This window comes from Mastigoproctus giganteus, chromosome 10 (genome assembly GCF_048544385.1).
Source record: "Mastigoproctus giganteus isolate SK-2022 chromosome 10, ASM4854438v1, whole genome shotgun sequence".
NCBI classification, from domain to species: domain Eukaryota; kingdom Metazoa; phylum Arthropoda; class Arachnida; order Uropygi; family Thelyphonidae; genus Mastigoproctus; species Mastigoproctus giganteus.
The window spans coordinates 157,801,233-157,827,697 of NC_143584.1; the positions used below are offsets into that span (position 1 = coordinate 157,801,233).

The 26,465-nt window shown below is 37.5% G+C and overlaps 1 protein-coding gene across 2 annotated transcripts in view; it reads right to left on the reverse strand.

Moving 5' to 3' along the window:
* Window positions 1–26,465, reverse strand: part of LOC150079406 (kinesin heavy chain-like) — a 429,176-nt gene that overhangs the window by 180,152 nt on the left and 222,559 nt on the right. For both annotated transcript variants that reach the window (XM_090383638.1, XM_090383639.1), the window contains exons 14-15: window positions 26,181–26,330; window positions 12,066–12,161 (exon numbers count right to left, since the gene is read on the reverse strand). In XM_090383638.1, coding sequence (XP_090239764.1) covers window positions 12,066–12,161; window positions 26,181–26,330 — 246 coding nt within the window. The remainder of the gene's footprint in view (window positions 1–12,065; window positions 12,162–26,180; window positions 26,331–26,465) is intronic.

Here is a 26,465-nt window from a genome sequence, read left to right on the forward strand (position 1 = left end):
TGCAGCTTGCAGAGAATTGGTAGATGATCACTATTTAGTGGATTTTCAAGAACAGACCACTCCGTATTAGTACATATGGAGGGAGAGCAGATTGAAAGGTCTATTGCACTCATGGATCCTGTTGAAAAATGTATATAGGTAGGCTTTCCAGTATTCAAAAGGGTAAGTTGGCACACATCGAGAAGATTTTCTATTTGTTTACCTCTTTTGTCGATTGTTGGAGATCCCCACAGCGAGTGATGAGCATTGAAGTCTCCGAGTAAATAGAAAGGAGGTGGTAGCTGGTCTATTAGATTTTCTGAGGAGATTGAGGAATTTGGGGGAATATATATAGATGCTATTGTAATAGTCATGCCAATTTCTGCGCGCATTGCCACTACCTCAAAAGGAGTCTGAAGAGCAACAGGTTTAGATGGAATATTATTTCTAACAAGAACTGCCACGCCTCCACGAGCTGGCGAGTCGATACTCCTATCTCTTCTGAACATGGTATAATTTTTAATGGTAGGACACACTTGTGGATTTAAATAGGTTTCTTGTAGGGATATACATGCTGGTTCATAGCGGTTTACGAGATCATGCAAGTCATCTTTTGCATTACGAAAGCCTCTACAATTCCACTGAAGAATTCTTTCCATTATGCGTTCTTGTTAGTTGTTTTTGCTTCTGACAGTTTTTTGGTTGTAGCTTGTTTATACCTCTCTATTTTTACTTTGTCTTTCTTAGGAAAGAAAGGACGTGTTGTGTCTATCTCATCAGTTGCGTGGAGTTCTAAAATTCCATCATCTGAATTTTTCTCCTGATCAATATCCATTTCCGTTGAAATCCGTGGATGCACCATTGGGGTTTCTGTAGCTTTTGGTTTCATTGTTGACGCATCGGCTGGAATGGAGATTGGAGTATTGCTGGCTTGTTCAGTTGTTTGTTGTGAAGGACACTGTTTGGGAGAAGTGAGTATGGATCGTGCCCAATTCGCGATAGATGTATTAGGAGGAACTGTAATGTCCGTTTGGATACTTACTGATTGCACCTGTTTGGTAGCTGTGGCATACGTTCGCTTTGGCTCCATTTTGATTATTTCTCTTCTCGCCTCTGAATAAGTGACTTTGTTTTCCACTTTATATTTCTGTATTTTTTTCCCTTGCTTCCACAGTTCGCATATTTTAGAGAAAGCTGGATGATTCCCTTTACAATTTGGGCAATTATGAGTGGTAGCATTGCAATCGGATTGGTTGTGGTCTTTCGATCCGCAGTTAGGACATATTGCCTCACCTCTACATGCAGTCTGAGAGTGTCCATATTTTTGGCACTTATAGCACCTGATTGGGTTTGGGATGTAGGGTCGGACACGGCAATGGAGATAGCCTGCTTTGACAGATGTTGGTAAGATGGAGAGCTAAAAGTGAGGATTATGCTCCTTGTTGGAATAAGAGTACCATCTTTACGGGTCATGATTCTCCTGGCTTGGATGACTCTTTGTTCTCGTAGCTCTTTGACTATTTCCTCCTCTGATACGGTTAATAAGTCCCATTCTGCAATTACTCCCTTGGAGGAATTTAAGGTGGCATGGGGAGTGACTTTTATTGGATGTCCGCCGAAAGTTGTCAGATTTAATAGCTTTGCAGAATGCTGGGATTTCATGGTCTCTACCAGAAGATCCCCAGACTGGAGTCGCCTTACTGATTTTGGTGAACCTGCGACAGCCTCTAAGCATTTTTGCACAAGGAATGGGGACAATTTACTCAAAGGCTGGTCTGATGTAGAGTGCAGTATGAGAAATGCTGGTATCTCCTCTTGAGGATTTGTTTTCAACCTCTTGGGTTGGGAGAAATCATCATCGGTGTGTTTAGTCGCTAGTTTTGAGCTCGGAGGCTCTAAAGGTGGAAACGTATTGTTATCCATCTTTGCTCCTTTCAGCCCCGGGAGAGTGGATTTCTTCTCCCAGGTTACCGGCCCCACCACGGGGAGGCAGGAGCAGTGCCGCTAGAGTGACCAAGCGGTATAAGAGTTAGTATATTAGTTTAAATGAAAAAAAGAAAGGTGATTTGCCTTTCTGAAACTTACTTACAGATCATAAGTCTAAGTTTACTAGTATTTAATGAAAACGTAAGAAAACTTTTTTAACTGAACAAAAACTGCAGCTTCAAGAAAAACTCTCTAGAAATCACTGAGAATCGCTTGATCACTATAACGCTTGGCACCCGGGGCCCTGTACAATAAGCATAAAATGTACAATCTTTATTGTCTTCTTAAATACTGTAGTACATATTCTCAATCAGAATATACTACATTGTATTAGCAAAATTATATTAAGTATTCAAACTTTTTGTTTTTTTTGCTAATTTCATGAACTATTCAACATAATGGCCATTTTTATCATTACCTGGGTGAGGGGGGCATAGAGAGTTTTGGTTGTACTTATTTTCAGACAACTAATAGAAATATTACACAATGTTCATTTAAGTATAACTTATTCAAATTTTTCAATAGGAAATGTTCTAAAATCATTTATCCTGTGCGGACGAAGCTCCTTGAAGCTCTTGGAACAGAGAAGTTTTTCCTGATTTATTTTCTGATTTATTAGCTTAAATTGTCATATTAACTTATTTTCTAGAGTAGCTTTATATTCCTAGTTATGATACTTAGTTTAAAGTTTAACTTAGACAGAGATTTTGTAGGTATTACTTAGTATCGGTAACGGTATCAAATCCACGTGTTACAAATTGAATGAGAAGTCTTTTTTTAACCAAATTTAGTCGATTTATTAACCAATTGTTATATCAAATTATCTTCTATAAGTAGATTATAGACCTAGTGAGGATCCTTAGTTTATTCTAAATTGAGATAGCGAGATTTGGAAGATAATCAATACTTACGAGTCCGTAGAAGTACCGTTCGAGAATTCCTGCCATTTTTACACGATAGCATAAGCTTAGTGTAGTATAGTGCCAATATAATACAATTAAATTGACAATATAATATAATATTGTCAATTAATCAGTAAATCTATTAATCTTAATAAACTTTGTCAATTAAATTGTATTTTTAACTCTATATATTTATAACGACTTAATCGTAACAAATAATTAATACATAACTATAGTGGTACACGTGATACGGAAGTTGTATAAAAGGAACTCGTAGAAAACACTAGATACCGAAAAAAAAAAATAATAAAAATAAAAAATAACATAACTGTTTTTGGATATAACTTAAGGATTTAATTTTTGTTTTGAAATTTTATTGAATTAAATCGGAATCATGACTCTGACCAGAGCAGCAAAGCAAAAGGCTCAAGCTAATGGGAGTGCTTTGGTTCAGGGGAGAACTGAGGGGGGCAGTTGCCCTCTGAATCACAGTCTTTTAAAATGCACTGTTTGCTTGATGTTTGCGGAGCAGTCGGGTACGGGACATGATGCTGCCGAGGGGGATGTCTTTGTGTGTGCACGATGTAAGGAGTGCAAGGAAATCAGGCGACAACTCAGCGTTGTTATGGGCCTTTATGAGAGCTTGAAGGACAGGGTGGATGCCCTCGAAGGAAATAAATTGAGGGGCCCATCAAGCTCTCAGCTACCCACATCAACGCCAGAGCTTGCACTTGGTCATCAGGCAACACAGAGGCAGCCCCCTAGGCAGAATGCGCTGGTCCCACAGGAACTAGTAGTTGTTGGTGACTCTATTGTCAGGGAAACGGGGAACATGCTTTGTAAAAAGGATAGGTGGAATAGGACCAGGGTATGTCTGCCAGGGGCAAAGGTTGATGACGTTGTAGAGCGGATATCATCTTTTAAGGGCACAAAAGGTGATATAGTTGTACACGTTGGCACTAATGACATTAAGAGTAGGAGACCGGCGGAATTACTTAGCAAGTACAGGTCACTGTTGAAAAAAAGCCGTGAATTAGGGTTGAATTTGAAAGTGTCTGCAATTCTGCCCAGACACGATAGGAGGGAGTATATGATGAGAGCCTTGTCGATCAATTCGGCCCTGGAGGGATTGTGCAAGGCTCAAGGGGTAGAATTTTTTTCAGCCTGGACTGTACTTGTTAACAGGAGAGATTGCTTCTACAGGGATGGGATACACTTAAATAGAAAGGGTGCAAGAATTTTTGCTGATGCTGTCGAGGCAGTGTTAGGTGGGTCGGAAAACTGCTAGTTGGGGGGGATACAAGGACTAATAGATTAACAGTAGCCACTGGCAGAGGTGGAAGTGATTCTTGCACTGCTTCTATTGAAATGAGCAGAAGCCTGAAAAACAAGATTCAGGATATTTCAGAGACTGCTGGGAGGCATTGCGGTACAAGTAAACACATGGGTTGTGTTAGGGTAGCTAAGAATAGAAACAGGTGCATGTATACCTGCGTGTACACCAATGCTAGGAGTTTGGTAAATAAATTTGATGAATTTGAGGTATTGCTCAAAACATCAAAGGCAGATATTGTTGGGATATCAGAGACGTGGTGTCACACAGATATAAGTAATGCGGAACTGGAATTTGGGGAATACAATGTGTATAGAAAGGATAGACAGAACAGGAGGGGAGGAGGGGTTATGCTATTAGTTAAGAAACACATAAAGTCCAAGGAAGTGAAGCCAGTCGACATCGATGGACAGGGCAGTGTCGAGTCAGTTTGGTGTGACATAAGCATAGGGGAATCAAAATTGCGAGTAGGAGTGTGCTATAGGCCTAATGACTCTGATGAGTATAATAAGATATTGCACAGGGAAATAGAGTGGGCCAGTAAATCAGAGAGTCTTATAATGGGGGATTTTAATTTCCCAGATATTGACTGGAATTTGTGGGTTGGTCACTCGCACACTAGCAAGGCTTTTGTGGATTTATTGGATGATTGCTTTCTACATCAGCATGTTCTTGAGGCAACAAGAGGGAGCAATACTCTTGATCTGATTATCAGTAGTGATTCTTCATGCATTAAGAATCTGCAGATAAATGAACCACTAGGTGGCAGTGATCACAGTGTGTTGAAGTGGGATTTACTCAAGGAGGTAACTACCATCAGAGGTAAAGGGAAGGGTTTTTGTTTTCGTAAAGGCGACTATGATGGTCTGAGACAGTATTTAAATTCTATACAGTGGGACCAACTGATGATGTTACCAACAACAAACTCAAAATGGGAAGCATTCAAGGAACTAATCTTGGAGGCTACCAGGCTTTACATACCAACTAAGAAATATTGTTCAAGGTTTAGGCCTAAATGGTTGTCAGATGAACTAATGAGACAGGTGGCAGAGAAGAAAAATGCATGGGATACATACAAATTAATGGGTGACATGGAAGCCTATGATAGATATAAGTTGGTCTGTAACCAAGTCACAAAGGAGATTAGGCAGGCAAAGGCAGACTACGAAAAATCCTTGGCAAAGGATGCAAAGAAAAACAGAAAAGAGTTCTTTACATATTTAAACTCAAGAAGGAAAGGGATGAATCAGATTGGTCCACTGGATATTGATGGTTCAACAGTTGAGGATCCTGCTCAGGTGGCTAACAATCTAAACGAGTATTTTGCATCTACATTCACGCATGAGGAGTTATTCAGGAAGGAGAATGATGTAGGTAAAGTAAACATTGGCAGTGAGCTGGATGATTTTGTAATAACTGAGAGGAAAGTGGAGGAGAGATTGTCGAGGATAAACATAAAAAAGGCACCTGGGGTGGATGGGATCTATCCAGTTATATTAAAGGAGGCAGCAAAGGAAGTAAGCAAACCCCTAGCCATAATTATGAGAGCTTCTTTGGACTCAGGGGAGGTACCCATAGACTGGAGATGTGCAAATGTAACCCCAATTCACAAAGGAGGATCAAAGGCTGACACAAGTAATTATAGACCTGTTAGTTTAACTTCTGTTCCAGGTAAATTAATGGAGGCACTGGTTAAAGAAGCACTGCAGGATCATCTAGACAAGAATTCAGTTATAGCTCAGATGCAGCATGGTTTTGTTAAGGGCAGGTCTTGCCTGACCAATTTGATTGGATACTATGATGTAGTCACAAAAGAACTGGATGCAGGGAATAACTTTGATATTATATATTTGGATCTTAGAAAGGCTTTTGATACTGTTGCACACGGAAGACTGCTGCACAAATTGGAGCAGTGTGGCATTGGAGGCAAATTGCTGCTATGGATAAGGGGATGGTTGAGTGGCAGAAGACAGAGAGTGGTAATCAATGGACACTGCTCGTTGTGGACTAATGTTATTAGTGGAGTCCCTCAGGGTTCAGTGTTGGGTCCGTTGTTGTTTTCGGTGTTTATGAATGATATTGATGATGGGATATCAAGTTTAATGTCCAAGTTTGCAGATGATACAAAGGTTGGCAGGGTTGTTAAGGACACTACTGATGCTATGCTGCTGCAACAGGATCTGGAAAGGTTGAACAGATGGGCTGAGAGGTGGCAAATGAAGTTTAACATTGACAAATGTAAAGTACTACATATGGGAAACAGTAACCCCAGAGCAACGTATCAACTCTGCGGTACTACACTGACAGTGGTGGAGAATGAAAAGGACCTGGGGGTAATTGTGCAGGCAGATATGAAGTTCTCTGAGCAGTGCAGACGAGCTGCAAGAGTAGCTCATGGTGTCTTGTCAATTATATACAGGAATTTTTATAGCAGGGATAAGGAGGTGATTATTCCCTTGTATAAGGCAATGGTTAGGCCACATCTTGAGTACTGTATACAGGTCTGGAGGCCTCATTTCAAGAAGGATGTAGAGCTGCTGGAACGGGTACAGAGAAGGGCAACAAGATTAGTGAATGGAACAAAGGGTTGCTCTTACGAAGAAAGGCTTAAGTTTTGCAAATTACAGAGTCTGGAGACTAGGCACCGGCGAGGTGATCTGATAGAGGTGTATAAGGCTTTGAATGGTTTGAGCATGCTCAATGCCAATGGGATTCTTCATCTTGCTCAGAATAATCACCTCAGAGGGCATAAATTCAAATTGAGGAAGGACGGATGTCAGATAGATGTGCGGAAATTTGCCTTTGGCCAGCGGGTGGTTGGTTGGTGGAACCGACTTCCATCACTTGTTGTTGAAGTTGATAGCCTAAACAAATTTAAAGCTCAACTGGACAGGTATTTCGAACGAACGGAGGGGTGAAATGGGAGTGGTGTGTTTTTTTTTTTTTTTTTGGCTGATGCTGAATAACCTTGCTTTCTTGCATCATATGCCTCTACTAATGCTAATGCTAATCACTTAGGAATCCAGATCTGTATTATTATTTTTTTTATTTTTTTTTTTTTGTTTGTTTAAACTTATACATGGAGATTAACTAATGGCATATAAGTTATTCAGCTTTGCACAGAAGATAAGTATCTCATTTCATTAAATTACATCCTGTGACACAGGTTTACCTCTGAAACATATTTTAACCGGGTGCCCAGAGTTTACTGATATGTGTTTTACTGCTTTTAACCATCTGACTGAGTCTTATATAGATGCAGTTAGATTTTATCTAACAATGACAAGGTATCAACTGTTTTTACTTTTTACAACTTTCTAATTTATACACACACCTACATATATATGGCTTTTTTTGTGACGGTACGCAACGGTACGGCATATCGGCACCTTTTTTAACAGCGTGTGACATTTACATGCAGTACATTTCGAAATTTGAAATATTCAGTATTTTTATTTTTTTTTTTTTTCCACGTTTGACCATTATTCAAATACATACGCTTAAAGTTATTTAAGCTAAATTTGCATTTTTTACTGTCTATTGTTAAGATATTTTCTATATAAAACTTTATAACCATTTTTGTTATTTTAGATTACTCAGTTGGACCTCTGTTTAACAAACTTAAAATAGTTTCGGTTGAGCAAAAAAAAAATTTCATATAACGAAAAGATTACGGAGACTCGGTACACACTGTTCACACTTCTAGCCTTCAGGCAATTAGTGCTGCTGCTGCACGAATTAAGAGAGCTAAAAGGATTATTCCACTTAGTGATACTCGGAAATCCTATCCAACCATCTGCCCCACATACCGAGAACTTGCGCTGGTCAAGGGGTATTCCTGATGCGAACAATGGGCTCTGCTCAACCTTCTACTGTAACCGCCCTCTTCGGGAATTAAGAGAGAGTGGTTTTCTTTGCAAATAATCAACTGTTGTTTCGCAGAAGTGTGTTTTTTTCCGTAAATGTTTCAGTAAATTTTTCATATCTCTATTTACATGGTTACAGTACTTCAATGACAGTTTCACGAAAAAAAAAATTCAAATTTAAGAACTAGTTCAAAGAGCTAATGACAATTATCAATGACAAGAAAAGAAAAATGAGGATAATGAAGGTATTAAACCTTCTAAATGTGAAATGTTGGCAGCTTTTGAAACTTCGTCGTGGCCTGCAGTGTAAAGATGTTCCTGAGAATACAAAAGGTATGTTAAAACAAATGCAAAAAAATTTTAAATGATCGATGTACAGTAAATACAGTGTAGAACAAAAGATAACTAAATATTTTGAAAAATAATTCTGAAGTGTACTAATATTGTGTGCATCATGTCGTATGGAAAAAAAAAAAGTCGTATCTTAATTTGTTATGTATTAATAAATTGTTTTGAAATGTTAGAAAATATATTTACCATCTTTTACTGTATTTTTGAATGTTGAATTATTTTTCATTGTGGAAAAGGTCATATTTCTTTATAACGAAATTTTTGTTTAACAAATTTTTGCAAGGAACAATCGACTTAGTTATATAGAGGTTCTGACTGTAGATTTACTTTATTGGGGATTATCTCACTTTCACAGGTGTTCTGTTCATCTAAGAAGTACCACCCACTTTGGGAAACTCATGTACCTCTTTCTTGACTCCCCCCCCCTTTGGAAATGCCATTTTGTAGGGGCTCCTATTGGTTCGCCAGTAATGTTTCTGTGGCTTTTGTTACAATTAAAAGTTTGTTCAACACAACTTTGTATTTGCACATTTTCAATTCAGACGCAACAGTTTTATTTATTTGCCCGTGCGGTAACGAGATTGTAAGTGAATTAGTATTAAAAAAGCTATCTTGAACCGTAAAGTACAAAATGAAAAGAATTACTAGTTTCTTCTCACCCTCCATAGTTAAGAAATTAAAAACAAGTGAAAATGTGAGTGAAGACCTAATTACAGAAACTGTGTCAAACACTGCTTTTGTTCCTGATGGTATCCGTGTCCAACAAGGGACGACTGACATAAATGACTGGCCAAGTTGATGGACTGTTGATCAAAAAAATGAGGTAGAGATTCAGTATCAGGTACAGCGTTCCGACTGCTAGCGATACGGCCGTGATTGATGGGTGCTGACTCCACCCAGTGTCACGTGATCTCCTTAACAGACGGAAACAGCTGGCATGGCTGACACCCACTGCGTGCCAGCCGTGTCGGTGCGGAATTTTTCCTGATAGCAAAGAATGAGTACCGGTACCTATTTTTGTACAAAAAAAGCACTGTATATATATATAAAATATAGCATACATTTTCTATTTTGGACTTGTCTTGGTGCATAATAGCTACTGCTGCTAATGTACCAATAAAATCTTATACCAAACCAAAACCAATCATTCAAATTACAAACTAAGAAAGTATTGCACTCCCTATAGATTTTTGGGAAAAAATTATAATACTAATCAAAAATATAATTAAAAAAAAACTCCAATAATTTTTATGCCAAATTTTACATTTCAAAATCCTTTTGGTTATTTTTGTCAATTCTAGATTGCAGAAATGATCATTAGTGAGTGACCATGTGGTATTCCAGTAGACTTTTCAATTAACTCTATCCTTTCTTCTCAAAAATGTACACAGAGTTCATTTTTAATCTGTAATTATAATTAGTTATTTCAGTGTATGCCTTTCTTCCAAGAAATTAGATAAGATACATCTCCATATGAATGGCACTTGATGAACCATTATACTGTCACTGTATTGATAAAGGGATTTCATTCTGTAGCAGATAAAGGAAACTGGAAAATTCTCACAATCCATTGTTTTTCAGCATTTACATTAATGACTTGAATCTATGCATGCAAAGTTCAAAATAGAACAATGAGATGAAATTATCACTGCAGATTGAATCATTATATGCCTGCACTGGGCCAAGTTGCATTTTTTGTGAGATTTAAAAATTCAATGATTTCCTTATTAACATCTCAGTAATTTTCATACTTTGGCTAAACACAAAAGAAATACTGTTATTTGAATAATACATCTTTGGAGGAAAAACCAATAAAACAAAGATTAAAAGTAGACTTGATTAAAAAATATTCTTAGATTTCCAAAATATCCCTTTAAAGACAAAAATCCTTCCCTAGAATATGAATAAATCAACTGAAATTCTCATCAAAAACAGTTCACTGAATTGATTGAAAATGTATAGAAACACTTCATTAAATACATTCAATGTTACAGAATGAAAGCAGATTATGGTCAGAGATCCTCTGAAGGCAAGTGCCAGCACCTCTTCATCATTCCTACAACCTAGAAGGAACATTTCTTGAAGTTAGATAAGATTATATAAATAGCTCCAACAATCTTTGGAGCAATTTCTTTGATGTGGTATCTTCCAAAATTCTACATAATGATATCCTTGTGTACTGCCTTAAAAAAAAAAAAATAAATAAATAAATAATAAAATTGATTTTCATTTACAGATATAATATACAGTAAACCCCCGCTATTCGCGGTATCTGTATTCACGGTCACCGATTTAATATAAAATGAAACCTAAAAAAATGTGAATTTTAAAGTGCCGTGAACATTTTCCGCCATAAAAAAACATGGGCGTGGCTAAAATTATCTTTCCTGGTCCAAACAGCGCTCAGTGGGTGGGGGTGGGGGTGGGGGTTGACAAAATCGCGAGCATGGATGTTTCTCGCTAATCCTTGTTCAGTATGTGTTATGGGCTTGTCATGGAAGGTTTTGTCGTTTGCTTTTAATTTATATGCTTATAAATTGATAAATTGAATAAATTTATCAGTTTGAATAAAGTTTGAATATTGAATAAAGCGGAAGAAAGTGACTTTATTGTGGACAAGTTCTTTCTAACCCGTACAAAAATATGGCTACAAATAACAAGGGAAATGTGAAAATATCAAAGAAGGTGATGACATTAGCGAATAAAATTGAGTTATTAGACAAAATTTCTAATGGTGAAAAGTGTCTCCTCAGTGGCAAAACATTATAAAATCAATGAGTCAACGGTACGATCAATCAAAAAATCTGAAGAAAAAAAAATCAGCCGTAACGTCCGTGAAAACGTGCTAATTACTTCAAAAATTTGCTCTGTAACTCGTGATGTTAAATTAGAAAAAATGGAAAAGGCTTTAAATCTGTGGATAGAAGACCGAACTCATAATAATATTCCGTTAATTTCACTCATCACTCGTGAAAAGGCAAAACTCCTTCATCAACACTTTAGCGAAACTGGTGATAGCACTGGTGGGATAAGTTTTTTTAACTAGCAAAGGCGCTGGTTTGAAAGATTTGTTTGAAATTTCTAATAAATATTACATTTAATATTAAATTGTTTCTTATTTTCATTTCGATGCCATATGCTTGCATTTCACTATGTACATAGTCATATTATGAAGGTACATATAATACATACATACATAGACAAAATTTTAGACTAGTTTTTCTTATATATTTCATACTTTGGAACGGAACCCCTTTATTACTATGGGAGCCATAACTCAGTATTTGCGTTTTTGGTATTCGTGGCATTTCTCAGGAATGTAACCCCCGCGAATAGCAGGGGTTTACTGTACTGAGAAATTATAACCATTCCATCAAATATGTGAAAAATAACATATTGCTCTATGTAAATCTAAATATTTGTTATCTATAATCTAAGTGGTTCTTTTAATCTTGTTTGATAGAAATAAAAAGAAAAATGAAATGACAATTAATAGTGAAGAAAATGCAACTCCCCACCCGGATGCTCAATTTGGAGTGATAAATAATAGAAAAAAAAATTTACAGAATGAAATTCTGAAATTGTACCTTAAAGTAGAGAGGGTTTCATACAATTTGACACATTCAGATATAAATACATTGTACTTACTTGTGCTAGAGCCTTAACTTCAGATTTCATTTTGCTAATGAAAAGGCGAGCTACAGTAAACTCCTCTTCAATCTTGCCATTCATTTCAGCAGAAGGCTAGTAAAGAAAACTGAAACTTAAATACTGCATTTCAACAAATCTGTGGCAAATTTTCTGTTTCTCTCTCTCTCTCTTTTTTTAAATCATATAATGTTGCACTAAAATTTAAAGAATCATCTTGAAGCATTCTGTTTCAAGGGAGCTACAGAAAATGCCGTCAACACCTGTATGGCAACTAAGCAAAGTTAGTGATATACATGTACTCATTTATAACTTGCTTAAAAGGGTTAAATAAAAATAAAAAAAAAAAATACCAAGTTTTCCTTGAAGCCTGTATGGAATATAGAGAATGTACATGCAGAATACATATTTCGAATGAAAACATCTTACAAAAATAATAACAATACATGATACAGGGACATCTCCTCCCTTAATGGACACCACTCATTAGTAGTGGCAAATAGCATCAGCAAAAAAAAAAAAAAAAAAAAGGAAAAAAAAAGACATTTCACCCATTCTTACCCTCAAGAATTTGTCTAGTTCTTCCTTGAACTTATTCAAACCATCCACTACCACAACAGATGGAAGCCTATTCCAACAATCAACCATTTGCTGGCTGAAGGTAAACTTCTACACATCTATCCTGCAACCATCCTTCCTCAACTTATATTTATGCTCCTCATGTGTGTAATCTCAGCAAGAGGAAGAATGCTATTCACATTCAGCTTACTCAATTTATACAAGGCCTTAAACACCTCAATCGAATCACAATGCAGGTGTCTAAGTCTTCAGATGCTGCAATTTGCAGAATTTAAGCCTTTCTAGGCAAGAGCACCCTATTGTTCCCTTCACTACGCTGGTTGCCCTTCTCTGCACTCATTCCAGCGAATCTACATATTTTCTAAAGTGAAGTCTCCAGACCTGTATACAATACTCTAGATGCAGCCTAACCATGGCCTTGTACAAAGGGATAATCACCTGCTCAATCCTACTAGCAAAGTTTCTGTATATCATTGACAAAAAACCATGAGCTGTCCTGGCAGCACGTCTGCACTGCTCAGAGAACTGCATACCTGATTTCACAATTGCCCCAGGTCTCTTTCATTTTATACTACCCTGAGTGTAGTTCCACAATTGATAAGTTACTTAGAGATTACTGTTACCTATATGCAGTACCTTGCATTTGTCAATGTTAAATGTCAAATGCCTTTTCTCAGCCCACTGACTGAATTTTTCCAAATCTTTTTGGAGTGGCATACCATCATTACTGTCATTAGCCACCCTGCCAACTTTTTGTTTTGTATCATCTGCAAACTTTAACAATAAGCTTGATATATCTTCATAAATGTCATTAATAAATATTGAAAACAACAATGGGCCAAGCACTGAAACCTGGAGAATTCCACTAACATTAATCCACAAAGAGCAGTGATAACCACTCTGTCTTCTTCCACTTAGCTGTCCCTTTATCCATAGCATTAACTTGCCCTTAATGCCACATTGCTCCAGTTTGTACAGCAATCTTTTATTATATAATATCAGCATAAATACACCATAGTTTACCCATAAGTTTAACTACATACACAGTGTAACCAGGTATTACACTCCTTCAAATAAATAATGCTTCTCTAATAGAGGAGCCTACTGTTATTTATTCTTAGTGGGCACCACCACCCACATGCATTTTGAAGCTTGTTGGCTCACTCATCAGTGGGCAGGCAGGTACCCTGGTAATACAGATATGCCATCACAGATGCAAAGTTAATTCCACAATATGAGAGATGCCAAATAATGAAGATAATGATAATATTTAAGACTAAATGCCCAAGGCATAATACATTATGGGCTGAAATTAACTATATAACTATAAATACACCATAGTTTAGCAATAAGTTTAACTACATACGTTAGTTAACGGCATCGTTTAGATTTTATCTCATATTGTGGCTACCTTCACAACGAGATTATTATGCCTTGAGCATTTAGTCTTCAAAATAGCAATCTTTTTTGTATAAAAGTATCAAAAGTCTTCCTGAAATCCAAGTATATGATATTAAAATTATTTTTTGAGGTGGGGAAAAAAAAGGAAACTTTTACAAATAAGATAGTTCCATATGGTGTGACTCTGTTTAGTTTTCACTAAATGAACTCTAAAGGTTTTATGGAATTATCGATATGGGATTAAACGAAAAAACTGATATAAGGAAATACTGCTCTAGGTAGAGAGAATTAAATTTTTCAAGAATTTATTTAGCAGGAAAAGGTTTTTTCAGATATTATGGATGTTGCATCTCTGCCCACAGAAAAAAGGACAAACAAGGAATTCAAAGCAGAAACTCTAAAGTAAAAAACAAATTATCTCATGGAAGGTTTTGCGAATATTTTCTTCCAGGATAAAATATTCAATTAGAGCTTTTAAACTGTTTTGGCATGCTGTTTTATATATCAGCTCATGTAAATCCACAAATAAATAAATTTTGAACATCATATTTCAAGTAGTATATATATATATATATTTTTTTTTTATTAGGAGAGCTGGACTGCAAGCAGAAGCAGTGAAAATAATACTGGATATGCAAAGAGTTAAACTTTACTAGACATTTTTCTACATAAAAATAATCTTTATAACAGCATGTATTAATAAGGACACAAGATGTAATATGGTTTAAACTACATTAAATAAATACTACAATGCACACATACACATTATGGTAGTAAGAACTATAAAACACATTTTACATTAAACAATGATCTGTTTAATTTCCAGAAATCCCTCTCCAACCACATTTGTGAAATAATACACCTTTACAGTTACACACCTCCACATTTCTCCCACCCCCCCACACAATAACACAGCATTACAAATGTAAAATCTGAGGTTTTTTTTTTTTTTTTTTTTTAATGCACTTCAGTCCAGTATTCTTAACCCTCTACCACATTTTTATATCACTTATTATGTTTATATTAAAGGCATGAAATCATTGTTCACTTTTTGAAGCTAACCTTATTTTCAATCTACAGGTAGTTCCCAAATTTACAAGTTAATCTGTTTCTAGCGTGCACTTGTAAAGTGAAAATTTATTTCCCATAGCTAATGTTAAAAATAGGGGTTACATTCTCAACAATGAAATTAGTTAGTTAATTAGTTGGTCCTTGAGGTTGTCACAGACATTCTCTCAGATATGCCAGACAAGCTGTTCTTGCTACCTGAGAGTCTAAAACGCTGATGGAACTGATATTCGGGTGACACTTAAGCGGACCCAATTTCGGCGAAGTCCGGACGGTCTATGACAGCCAAATCCTCTGCTTGCACCTTCACGATGGTGGGACTGTTAGTAATCCTGGGTATAACCTCCATGCACAAGTACATGGTGGGTGACCACCCAGGTGTGAACCAACATAAGCAGGGGTCGAGGTGTGGCACCCACACCACATGGAGGAACGCCACCCCTCTATGTTACCAGGCAGTACTAGGTGGTAGATGACTCTCATCAACTGGTGAAATACCACCACTTTGCTTATTGGAGGCTTGAAGTGGTGGAACCCATGTTTAGTCTCTAGAGCTAAGTTCCGGCCAACCTTTCCCTACTCTTCCATCATGCAGTATGATTGATGATTTTTGAGGTTATGATGAATGTCGTGGCGAGATCCAATATTCCTTACATTTCGAGGGTACAGCTCTAAAACGGTGTTCGCAGGCCGGCCGCTAGATAGTACACCGGACCAAACCTATTGGTAACTCTCTAGGAGGCTTCCGGATCAGCTAGTGTATAATCTTGCTACCTCTACTATGCCAGATAGTGACTGGAAGGAGTCCGAGTAGTGTGTATGCGGGGAGCATTGTCGAGGCCACGTTATGTCAAGGATCTGGGTATATTCTTACCACATGTACGCCATATCCAAAAATTTCATTACTTCATACAGCATGTCCCACCCACTTTTTCTTACTATTGAATACACCATGAATTGTCAAAATAATAGAGCAAGCTTATCTGCGAAAAGATCTAAACCTCCCAAGGACTTCCTCATTCATTTCACAAATATATGTGGTCTCAATTCCAATCTCAACGATGTCCATTTCCACTTGCAGTCTTCCAAACCCCATGTACTTTTTCTGACTGAATCTCAGTTATCAGTTGATTCAACTACTGCTCATCTCAGATGTCCAAATTATTTGCTGTATGATTCCTTTCGCCTCAAAGGTGGTACTTGTGCATATGTCCGTTCTGATATTCCCTGTCAGAGACTTGGCAATTTGGAATCTCCTCTCTTTGATCTTCTCTGGCTTAAAATCTCTCTACCTCATTGTGTCAAATTCATCTGTTGTCTCTACCGTTCTCCCAACTCCACTAATCACTTGGAGCTCTTTGACTTCCTCTCTTTGCAACTTGACTTTCTCCAGTCCAACTTTCCTAACAGTGAGGTAATTTTCCTTGGTGATTTTAACGTTCACAACTCCAGCTGGCTTCCGTTTTCTAGTTACACCGACCCAGCAGGTCGATATGCTGAGGCTTCTGCAATTACTAATGACCTAGCACAGATTGTTCATTTACCTACAAGAATACCGGACAATCCTAATCATACAGCTAATACGCTTGATCTTTTTCTCCCAAACAACCCTTCTAAGTACAAGGTCGAAGTGAGAGGTCCTTTAGGCACTTCAGATCACAACTTGGTGATTGTCTCTTCTCCAATGGAACCTTTATCTCATGGCTATTCCCAACCTCGTATTGTTTGACATTACAAGAATGCAAAATGGGATGACCTGCGAGACTTCTTTTCTTTTTTTCCTTGGTCTGATTACTGTTTCAAAACTTCTGATGTCAACGTTTGCTCAGATCGTGTCAGTGAAATTATTCTTGCAGGAATGGAATCCTTTATCCCACACTCCACTTTAAAATATCGTCCTTTATCTAAACCTTGGTTCTCCAACAAATGTGCAAAGGCTGTCCAAGAGAAGAATGTTGCATATCGTAACTGGCTTGTTTCTAATTCTTCAGTTTCATTTTCTGCCTACACCAAAGCTCGCAACAATTGTAAAGCAGTTATTAATCAGTCCAAACTAGAGTTTGAACAGGCTAAGAGTAGAAAACTTGCTTCTTGCCCTAATGGTAGCCGAGCATTCTGGTCTCTTGCCAAAGCTATTGGCCGCAACTTTTGCCCATCTCTGCTCCCACCTCTGTCCAAACCAGATGGTTCTGTGTCACTTCAGCCAAGGATAAAGCTGACCAGCTAGCATCCCATTTTTCTTCCAGCTCATGTATTAATGATCTTGGTAAAACACCTCCCACCATTCCTAACACGCTCCATTCAATGCCTCCTGTGGTCTTCCGTCAAAAGGATATCAGAAGGATTTTGATCAATCTTGATGCTAAGAAAGCTCCAGGTCCTGATAGTATTTCTCCACTTGTTCTCAAAACCTGTGCCCCTGAACTTACTCCTATTCTTTGCCGCCTTTTTTCACTTTCTTATTCCAAAGGTGTTTTTCCTTCTACTTGGAAATTTGCTCATATCCAGCCAGTTCCTAAAACGGGTGACAAATCCCTCCCATCCAATTATCGTCCCATTGCAATTACTTCTACTCTTTCTAAAGTAATGGAGAAATCAATTAACCGGCAACTCTTAAACTACCTAGAAACCTTCCGTCTGATCAACGATCGCCAGTGTGGATTCCGTCAGTGTCGATCCACTGGTGATATTCTGGCTTATGTTACCCATTTATGGACTAATTCAATGGAAAGGTTCGGTGAAACACAAGTAGTTGCTCTTGACATCTCAAAGGCTTTTGATCGTGTTTGGCATAAAGGTCTTCTAAACAAGCTTCCATCTTATGGTTTGCCAACTGTTTTTAGTAATTGGTAATCCAGTTTTCTCTCTGATCGCTCACTGAGGGTGATGGTAGATAGCTCTCTGTCTTCTAACTTCTCCACTAATGCCGGTGTCCCCCAAGGTTCAGTTCTTTCCCCCACTCTTTTCCTTTTGTATATCAATGACCTTCTTCCATTGACTGGAAATCCTATCCATAGTTTTGCCGATGATAGCACATTGCATTCAACTTTCCATTTTGAGAAACCTTGTCCTGCTCAATCAGCTTCAAGTTCTCGAAAATCTGCTGCCAATTCCTTAAATGCCGATCTTCAGGTAATTCTCCAGTGGGGCAAAGACAACTTAGTTGATTTCAACCCTTCTAAAACTCAGTCTTGTCTTATATCTCGCAAAAAGGATTCTTCTGCTCCTATGCTTATCTTTAGTGACACTCCGATTTCTAGGCAAAATGATATATCTCTTTTGGGGATTACCCTGACTTCTAATCTCTCTTGGCACAAGCACATTACAAATATTGCTTCCTCTGCATCTAAAAAACTTGGTTTTCTCTTTCGCTCTCGGCGTTACTTTTCTTCCAAACAGCTGCTCACTCTGTATAAATCGCAAATCCGCCCTGCCATGGAATATTGTTCCCACATCTGGGGTGGTGCCCCCAAAACCTCTCTCAGGCTTCTTGATTCCATTCAGAAGAGGGCAGTTAGGTTAATTAATGATTCATCTCTAACAGAGTCTCTCCACTCGCTTTCTCATAGACGTACTGTTTCTGCTGCATGCCTCTTCTACAGATACTTCCATGGGCACTGTTCTTCTGAATTGGCTTCTATGATTCCCGCTCTCTCTTTCAAAACAGTCCGAACATGTGCTGCCACCAGCCATTTACTGTCCAACTTCAAACCCACAGAACCAACTTTTCATCTTCCTCATTTATTCATTCAACTGCCGTTTTCTGGAACAACCTTCCTTCATACATATTTCCTGAAAATTACAATCTGCAGAAGTTCAAGTCCAATGTCAACAAATATCTTCTTTCGTCTTTTCAACCTCCAACCCAAGCACGGTACTAAGTACTATAGGTTCCAATACCTCTCGTGTTTGAGGTTCTCAAAAAAAAAAAAAAAAAAAAAAAATGATTGATTTATCCAAAGAAATAAAAATGTAGCCTGTAAAATCAAGCAAATTATAATAATAAAGAAATTATTTATGACTTACAAATGTTAAAGAATATTTATTTTTCACCCATCAGCATCATCAACTAAATGTTGATCACTCATTATTGGCTCGGCACTCGTTGGTTTGTTGCACAAGGAGTCATCTTCTTCACAAATGGTTTGAGGCATTTGTTTCCAAGATAATCTTCTCTTTTCTTTATAAATTTCAATAGCATGCTTAAGCATTTTTTAACAGAATGCACAAATTGCAAATAACACAATTTGCGTGGAGTAACAAGTTTATGAAGCTAAAAAAAAAAAAAAAAAAAAAAAAAAGGAATGAAGAGAAGATTCTGAAAATTTGTTTTTTTTTATACAATTCAAGATTTCAGTAAAGTGGGAAACACATGTCACCATAATAACATAAAAAACCACACAATTCTAGTTATCGGTATTTTTGCAAATGCAATAACATGGAGTTTACTACCCATTTATAATTGCTTGCAGTAACAGAAAAGCCCAATAAACCAAAAAGTGTAAATTGTTTTTATGGTTTTATGGTCGTGACCTCCAGAAATGTGTTTTAGAAAAGTATCACAAAGCCATTCAAAATTGGTTCTTATATAACAGATCATACACCGATCAGCAAAAACATTATGATCATCTACCTAATATGATGTTGGTCCACCACGTGCAACCAAAACAGCTCTTACTCTGCGAGGCATGTACGCTACAAGATTTCTAAATGTGTCTTGTGGTATCTGGTACCAACACTTAACCAGTAGATCCTTTAACTCCTATAAGGTCCGTGTTTGAGATGCCACAGATCAGAGCTGCTCTTCCAACACAAACCACAGATGCTCAATGAGTTGATGTTAGACGAATTTGGAGGCCTGGGCAATACTTGGAAGTCTTCCTCATGTTCTGCGAACCAGTCTTGAACAATCCGGACAGTGTGGCAAGGCACATTATCTTGCTGAAAGATGGCACTGCCAGAGAGGCAGACTGTTGCCATGAAAGGGTGTACCTGGTCAGCAATGATGTTTAAGTAGGTGGTAAACATCAGAGTGCCTGGCATATGGATGACTGGACCCAGAGTATCCCAGCAGAACATCACCCAAAGCATGACACTGCCGCCACCATTTTCGTCCCACAGTGCATCCAGGCACCATCACTTCCCCAGGAAGTTGAAGCACACATACCCGGCCGGCCACATGATGCAACAGGAAGCGTGATTCATTGGACCAGACGACCTTCTTCTAATCACTCAAGGTCCAGTTTGATGCTCGTGTGCCTATTGTAGGGTCTGTTGCTGGTGAACCACAGTTAGTATGGGCACTTGGAGTGGCCTGCAGCAAGGCAGCCCCATTTTCAGCAGGGTTCGATGTACTGTGTGTTGCGACGCATTACTCCTGTCACCGGCATTCCAATTACTGGCTAGTTTCACCACAGTCGCCTTTCTGGGAGAGCCTTCGCTCACCTCGAGCCATGGTTGTCCAACACCTTGCCGGCAGTTTGTGGGGTTTCTCTCCTCGGACCACTTTCGGTAGGTACTAATCACGGCTGACCGTGAGCCACCCACCAGCCATGCTGTTTCAGATATACTCTGACCCAGCTGGCTGGCCATTACAATTTGGCCATTGTCAAACTCGCTTAAGTCCGCTGCCTTTTGCATCTGAAGAACAAGAGTAACACTGATTAACATAGCTCAGTATCAGGTATTTTTATACCTTGTCCCGACTCGCGCAATCGCCGTAGTTCACCTGCAGTTGCTTGGATTTGCATGACGACTCACTGGACATAATGTTTTGGTTTATCGGTGTATGATAACGATGAAAGTGTGGTGCATTTTAATGATTTGAATTGGTAACTAATACAATTTACACTATAATAACGACCTTTTAGAGAGTTATGTAGTGAAAATTTCAACTTCCGAGGTCGTGGAATGAATTACCAAAAAACAATGTATTATTGGGTTAACATTACAATATTTTCACGATACAATGGTGTCTCTGGAACGGATTAATATTGTAAAGCGGGGTACACTATATTTTATAGCTACACACATGGTTTGAAATGTGATATTTATGAATGCTTAACATTCATTTTTTGCAATTAATGTTCATATTTTCGATTTTGTTTATTACTTGGAAAAAAAAAAAAAAAAACTCGTAAACCCGGGAACTACCTGTATTTATGAACAGATGTGTGAAAAATCCATTTTATATTGAAAACATATATATTTAATTAATTTTTTAAAATAAATCTCCCCTCCCAACACATTTTACATATGAACTTTAGATATGTTTTTATAACTTGTTTATTAAAGTCCAAATGGGGGCATTAATAAACAAGTATATCTTCACTATCAGCAAGCAATCTTAAAATAAACAATAATCAAAAAACACACACACTTCAGCAGCTGGATAATGGCAATAACCATAACACAACTAATGCAAGTGAAGCAACAGTTGCAAGAGACTAAGATTAAACATAAACAGATCTCGCACAGATTGTTCATTTACCAACAAGAATACCAGACAATCCTAATCATACAGCTAACACGCTTGATCTCTTTCTCACAAACAACCCTTCTAATTACATGGAAGAAGCGAACGCTCCTTTAGGCACCTCAGATCAAAACTTGGTGATTGTCTCTTCTCCAATGGAGCCTTTATCTCATGGCTATTCCTAACCTCATGTTGTTTGGCATTCATCATCATCATCATCAGCCATTTTCAATCCACTGCAGGATGAAGGCCTCTCCAGCAACTTTCCAGTTCCTTCTGTTTTGAGCACTGGACATCCATTTACTACCCACAAACTCATGAATTTCATCTATCCATCTCCGCCTTTGTCTTCCAGGTTTTCTTCTAGCTCCTCTTGGGTACCATTCTGTTATTTTCTTAGTCCATCTGTCATCATGTCTTCGAGCTATGTGTCCTGCCCAAGACCATTTTAGTTCTTTAGTTTTGATAAGAATGTCCTTTACTTGAGTTTGTTGCCTAATCCATGTGTTTCTCTTCTTATCTAACAGTCTGATTCCCAATATGATTCGTTCCATTCTTCGCTGTGTAGTTCTCAGCTTCTCTTCCATTCTTTTGGTGAGTGCCCAAGTTTCACTTCCATAAGTCATGGTGGGGAGTATACATTGGTTCATTATTTTACGTTTCAGACAAACTGGGATATTGCTCTTCAGTATGTGACTATATTTCCTGAATGCTATCCATCCAAAATTTATTCTTCTCTTGACTTCCAGCCATTTATCATTATTACAGCTAATAACTTGTCCCAGATAAGTATATGACTCCACCTTTTCAATTACTGCTCCTTCAATCATTATTTCCCTTTCTGTGGCATACTTGTTCATCATTACTTTTGTTTTAGCCATATTCATCTTTAGTCCAAAATCCTTACTAGCTGTGCATAACTGATTAAGATTTTCCTCTAATTCTTTGGGATCATGGCTTATGACCACAATGTCGTCTGCAAATCGTAAATGGTTTAGGTACTCTCCGTTCACATTGACTCCTTTCTGCGACCAGTCTAATCTTCTGAAAGCTTCCTCAAGGGCAGCAGTAAACAGCTTCGGAGATATTGTGTCTCCTTGTCGAACTCCTTTCTCAATTTTAAATTTCCTACTGTCTTTGTCTAGTCTAATAAAGGAGGTAGCACTCTTGTATATTTTCTTCAAAATCATAATATATGGGGTATCAATGCCTTGTCTTTCCAGTGCCCGAAACATTGCCTTATGCTGTATGGAGTCAAATGCCTTTTCATAATCCACAAATGCCAGGCATAATGGTGTTTTATATTCATTTGCTTTCTCCATTAGCTGTGATATTACGTGAAGGTGATCCATAGTTGAGAATCCTGTCCTAAAGCCAGCTTGCTCTTTCGGTTGATTCTCATCAAGTATTCTTTCTAATATGTTAGTAATGACCCTTGTGAACAACTTGTAGATGTGGGATAACAAGCTAATTGGTCTATAATTTCCAATTTCTGATTTATCTCCTTTCTTATGCAGCAAAACTATGATTGCATTATTCCACTGCTTAGGCGTCACACCTTTTCTAATGCACTTTGTGAAGAGCCTTGCCAGTTTTTGTGTTATGTCTCTTCCTCCCAATTTTAACAACTCTACAGTAACTTCATCTTCCCCCGGGGCTTTCTGATTCTTCATTTTCTTCAATGCATGTTCTACCTCATCAGGAAGAATATTGGGTATGTCGTATGTGTTGCTACTTTGCAATCCATCTTCCCCACTGCTGGCATCATTGTAATGTTTGGCATTACAAGAATGCAAAATGGGATGACCGGCAAGATTTCTTTTCCTTGGTCGAGTTACTGTTTCAAAACTTCTGATTTAAACGTTTGCTCAGATCGTGTCAGTAAAATTATTCTTGTAGCAATGGAATCCTTTATCCCACACTCCACTTTAAAATCTCGTCCTTTATCCAAACCTTGGTTTTCCAATAAATGTACTAAGGCCTGTTCAGGAGAAGAACATTAAATATCATAATTGGCTTGTTTCCAATTCTTCAGTTTCATTTTCTACCCACACCAAAGCTTGCAACAATTGTAAAGCAGTTATTAATCAGTCCAAACTAGATTTTGAACAGACTAAGAGTAGAAAACTTGCTTCCTGCCCTAATGGTAGCCAAGCATTCTGGTCTCTTGCCAAAGCTATTGGCTGCAACTTTTGACCATCTCTGGCTCCCACCTCTTTCAAAACCAGATGGTTCTGTTGTCACTTCAGCCAAGGATAAAGCTGACCTGCTAGCATCCCATTTATCTTCCAACTCATGTATTAATGATCTTGGTAAAACACCTCCCCCATTCCCAACACGCTCCATTCAATGACTCTTGTGGTCTTCCATTAAAAGGATGTCAGAAGGATTTTGACAAATCTTGTTGCTAAGAAAGTTCCATGTCCTGATGGTATTTCTCCACTTATTCTCAAAACCTGAACAAGTGGAGAAATACCATCATGAACTTACTCCTGTTCTTTGCCACCTTTTTTTCACTTTTCTTATTCTGCTTGGAAATTTCTCATATCCAGCCAGTTCCTAAAAAGGGTGACAAATCCCCCCCATCCAATTATCCCATTGCAATTACTTCTACTATTTCTAAAGTAATGGAGAAATCAATTAACCTCCAACTCTTAAACTACCTAGAAACCTTCCATCTGATCAATGATCACCAGCATGGATTCCATCAGTGTCGATCCACTGGTGATATTCTGGCTTACGTTACCCATTCATGGACAAATTCAATGGAAAAGTTCGGTGAAACACAAGCAGTTGCTCTAGATATTTCAAAGGTTTTTGATCATGTTTGGCATAAAGGTCTTCTAAACAAGCTTCCATCTTATGGTTTGCCAACTGTTTTTTGTAATTGGTTATCCACTTTTCTCTCTGATTGCTCACTGAGGGTGATGGTAGATGGCTCTCTGCCTTCTAACTTCTCAACTAATGCTGGTGTCCCCCAAGGTTCAGTTCTTTTCCTCTTGTATATTAATGACCTTCTTCCATTGACTGGCAATCCTATCCATAGTTTTACCGAAGATAGCACATTGCATTCCACTTTCCATTTTCCTTGCTCTACTGAATCAGCTTCAACTTCTCGAACATCCGCTACCAATTCCTTAAATGCCGATCTCCAGTGGGGCAAAGACAACTTAGTTGATTTCAATTCTTCTAGAACTCAGTCTTGTCTTATATCTCGCAAAAAGAATTCTTCTACTCCTATATTCTTATCATTGGTGACACTCCGATTTCTAGGCAAGTTGATATATCTCTTTTGGGAATTACCCTGACTTCTAATCTTTCTTGGCACAAGCACATTACAAATATTGCCTTCTCTGCATCTAAAAAACTTGGTTTTCTCTTTCGCTCTCGCCGTTACTTTTCTTCCAAACAGCTGTTCACTCTGTACAAATCACAAATCCACCCTACCGTGGAATTTTGTTCCCACATCTGGGGCGGTGCCCCCAAAATCTCTCAGGCTTCTAGATTCTATTCAAAAGAGGGCAGTTAGGTTAATTAATGACTCCTCTTTAAAAGAGTTTTTCCACTCGTTGTCTCATAGACTGTTCCTGCTGCATGCCTTTTCTACAGATACTTCCATGAGCACCGTTCTTCTGAATTGGCTTCTATAATTCCCGCTCTCTCTCTCTCTCTCTCTCTCTCTCTCTCTCTCTCTCTCTCTCTCTCAAACAGTCTGAACGCGTGCCACCACCAGCCAACATCCATTTACTGTCCAAATCCAAACTCAAAGAGCCAACTTTTCATCTTCCTCGTTTATTCATTCAACTGCCATTGACTGGAACAACCTTCCTTCATATGTATTTCCTGAAAATTATGGTGTACAGAAGTTCAAGTGGAGAAGTTCTAATGTCAACAAATATCTTCTTTCGTCTTCTCAATCTCCAACCCAAGCACAGTACTAAGTACTTATAGGTTCTAATACCTCATGTTTGGGGTTTTCATAAAAAAAAAAAAAAAAAAAACAAAACAATATACCTTAAATTTTACAGCGCTTAATAATTATAAGCAAGAGATTTGAAAAAGCTTTTTAAAAAAAAATTTTTGCCTTAAAAAAAAAAAAAATATATATATATATATATATATATATATTTTTTTTTTTTTTTTTTTCTTAAATAACAAAACAATTCATAATACAGATAAAAAGTCAAGCCAATAATGAAGGAAAACTAAAATTCAAAAATAGCAAAATATCTTACACAAATGTGTTAGAATATGAATTACTATAAATATAAGAATAAGCACTTTCTTTGTGGTAAATAAAACTAGTTATTTAATGTCTCAAGAAATTCAGAAAATAAGCAACGCTAAAAATTAAATATTAACTAGCAAAATTTAAATTCAAAAATATAGACATTTCTGCCAGTCTTCTTGCTATCTTCCTCAGTAAGGAAGATAGCAGAGGTCTGACAGAAACTAATCAAATACTTCTGATTTTGTTTTAACAGTTCCATTAATACTACTTCAATTTTTATTTGATAAAGAACAAGTGCTTATTTTTATGCATAGTATGATTCAGCATTATGAGTTATGCCACTTAAATTCTAATAAATTACCTTAATATCTGCACTGTTCCCACCTAAGACAAAACCAATTTCTCCTAAGTCTTTCAACAAATTTGTCAACATTTCAGTAACTCTCTTTCGTTGATGCAGGGTTTGGTCCTTCATCTGCTGGAGTTCATTCTGAGCAGTATTCAGTTGTGACTAACAAAAAAAATGGAAGATTATACTGTAAACCATATAAATTTAATGAATAAATACTTCTTCATTTTTCTACTTTATTGTTATTCCATTCAATGAATATAAATATATGGAGAATTTATTCTAAAAAAGAACTCC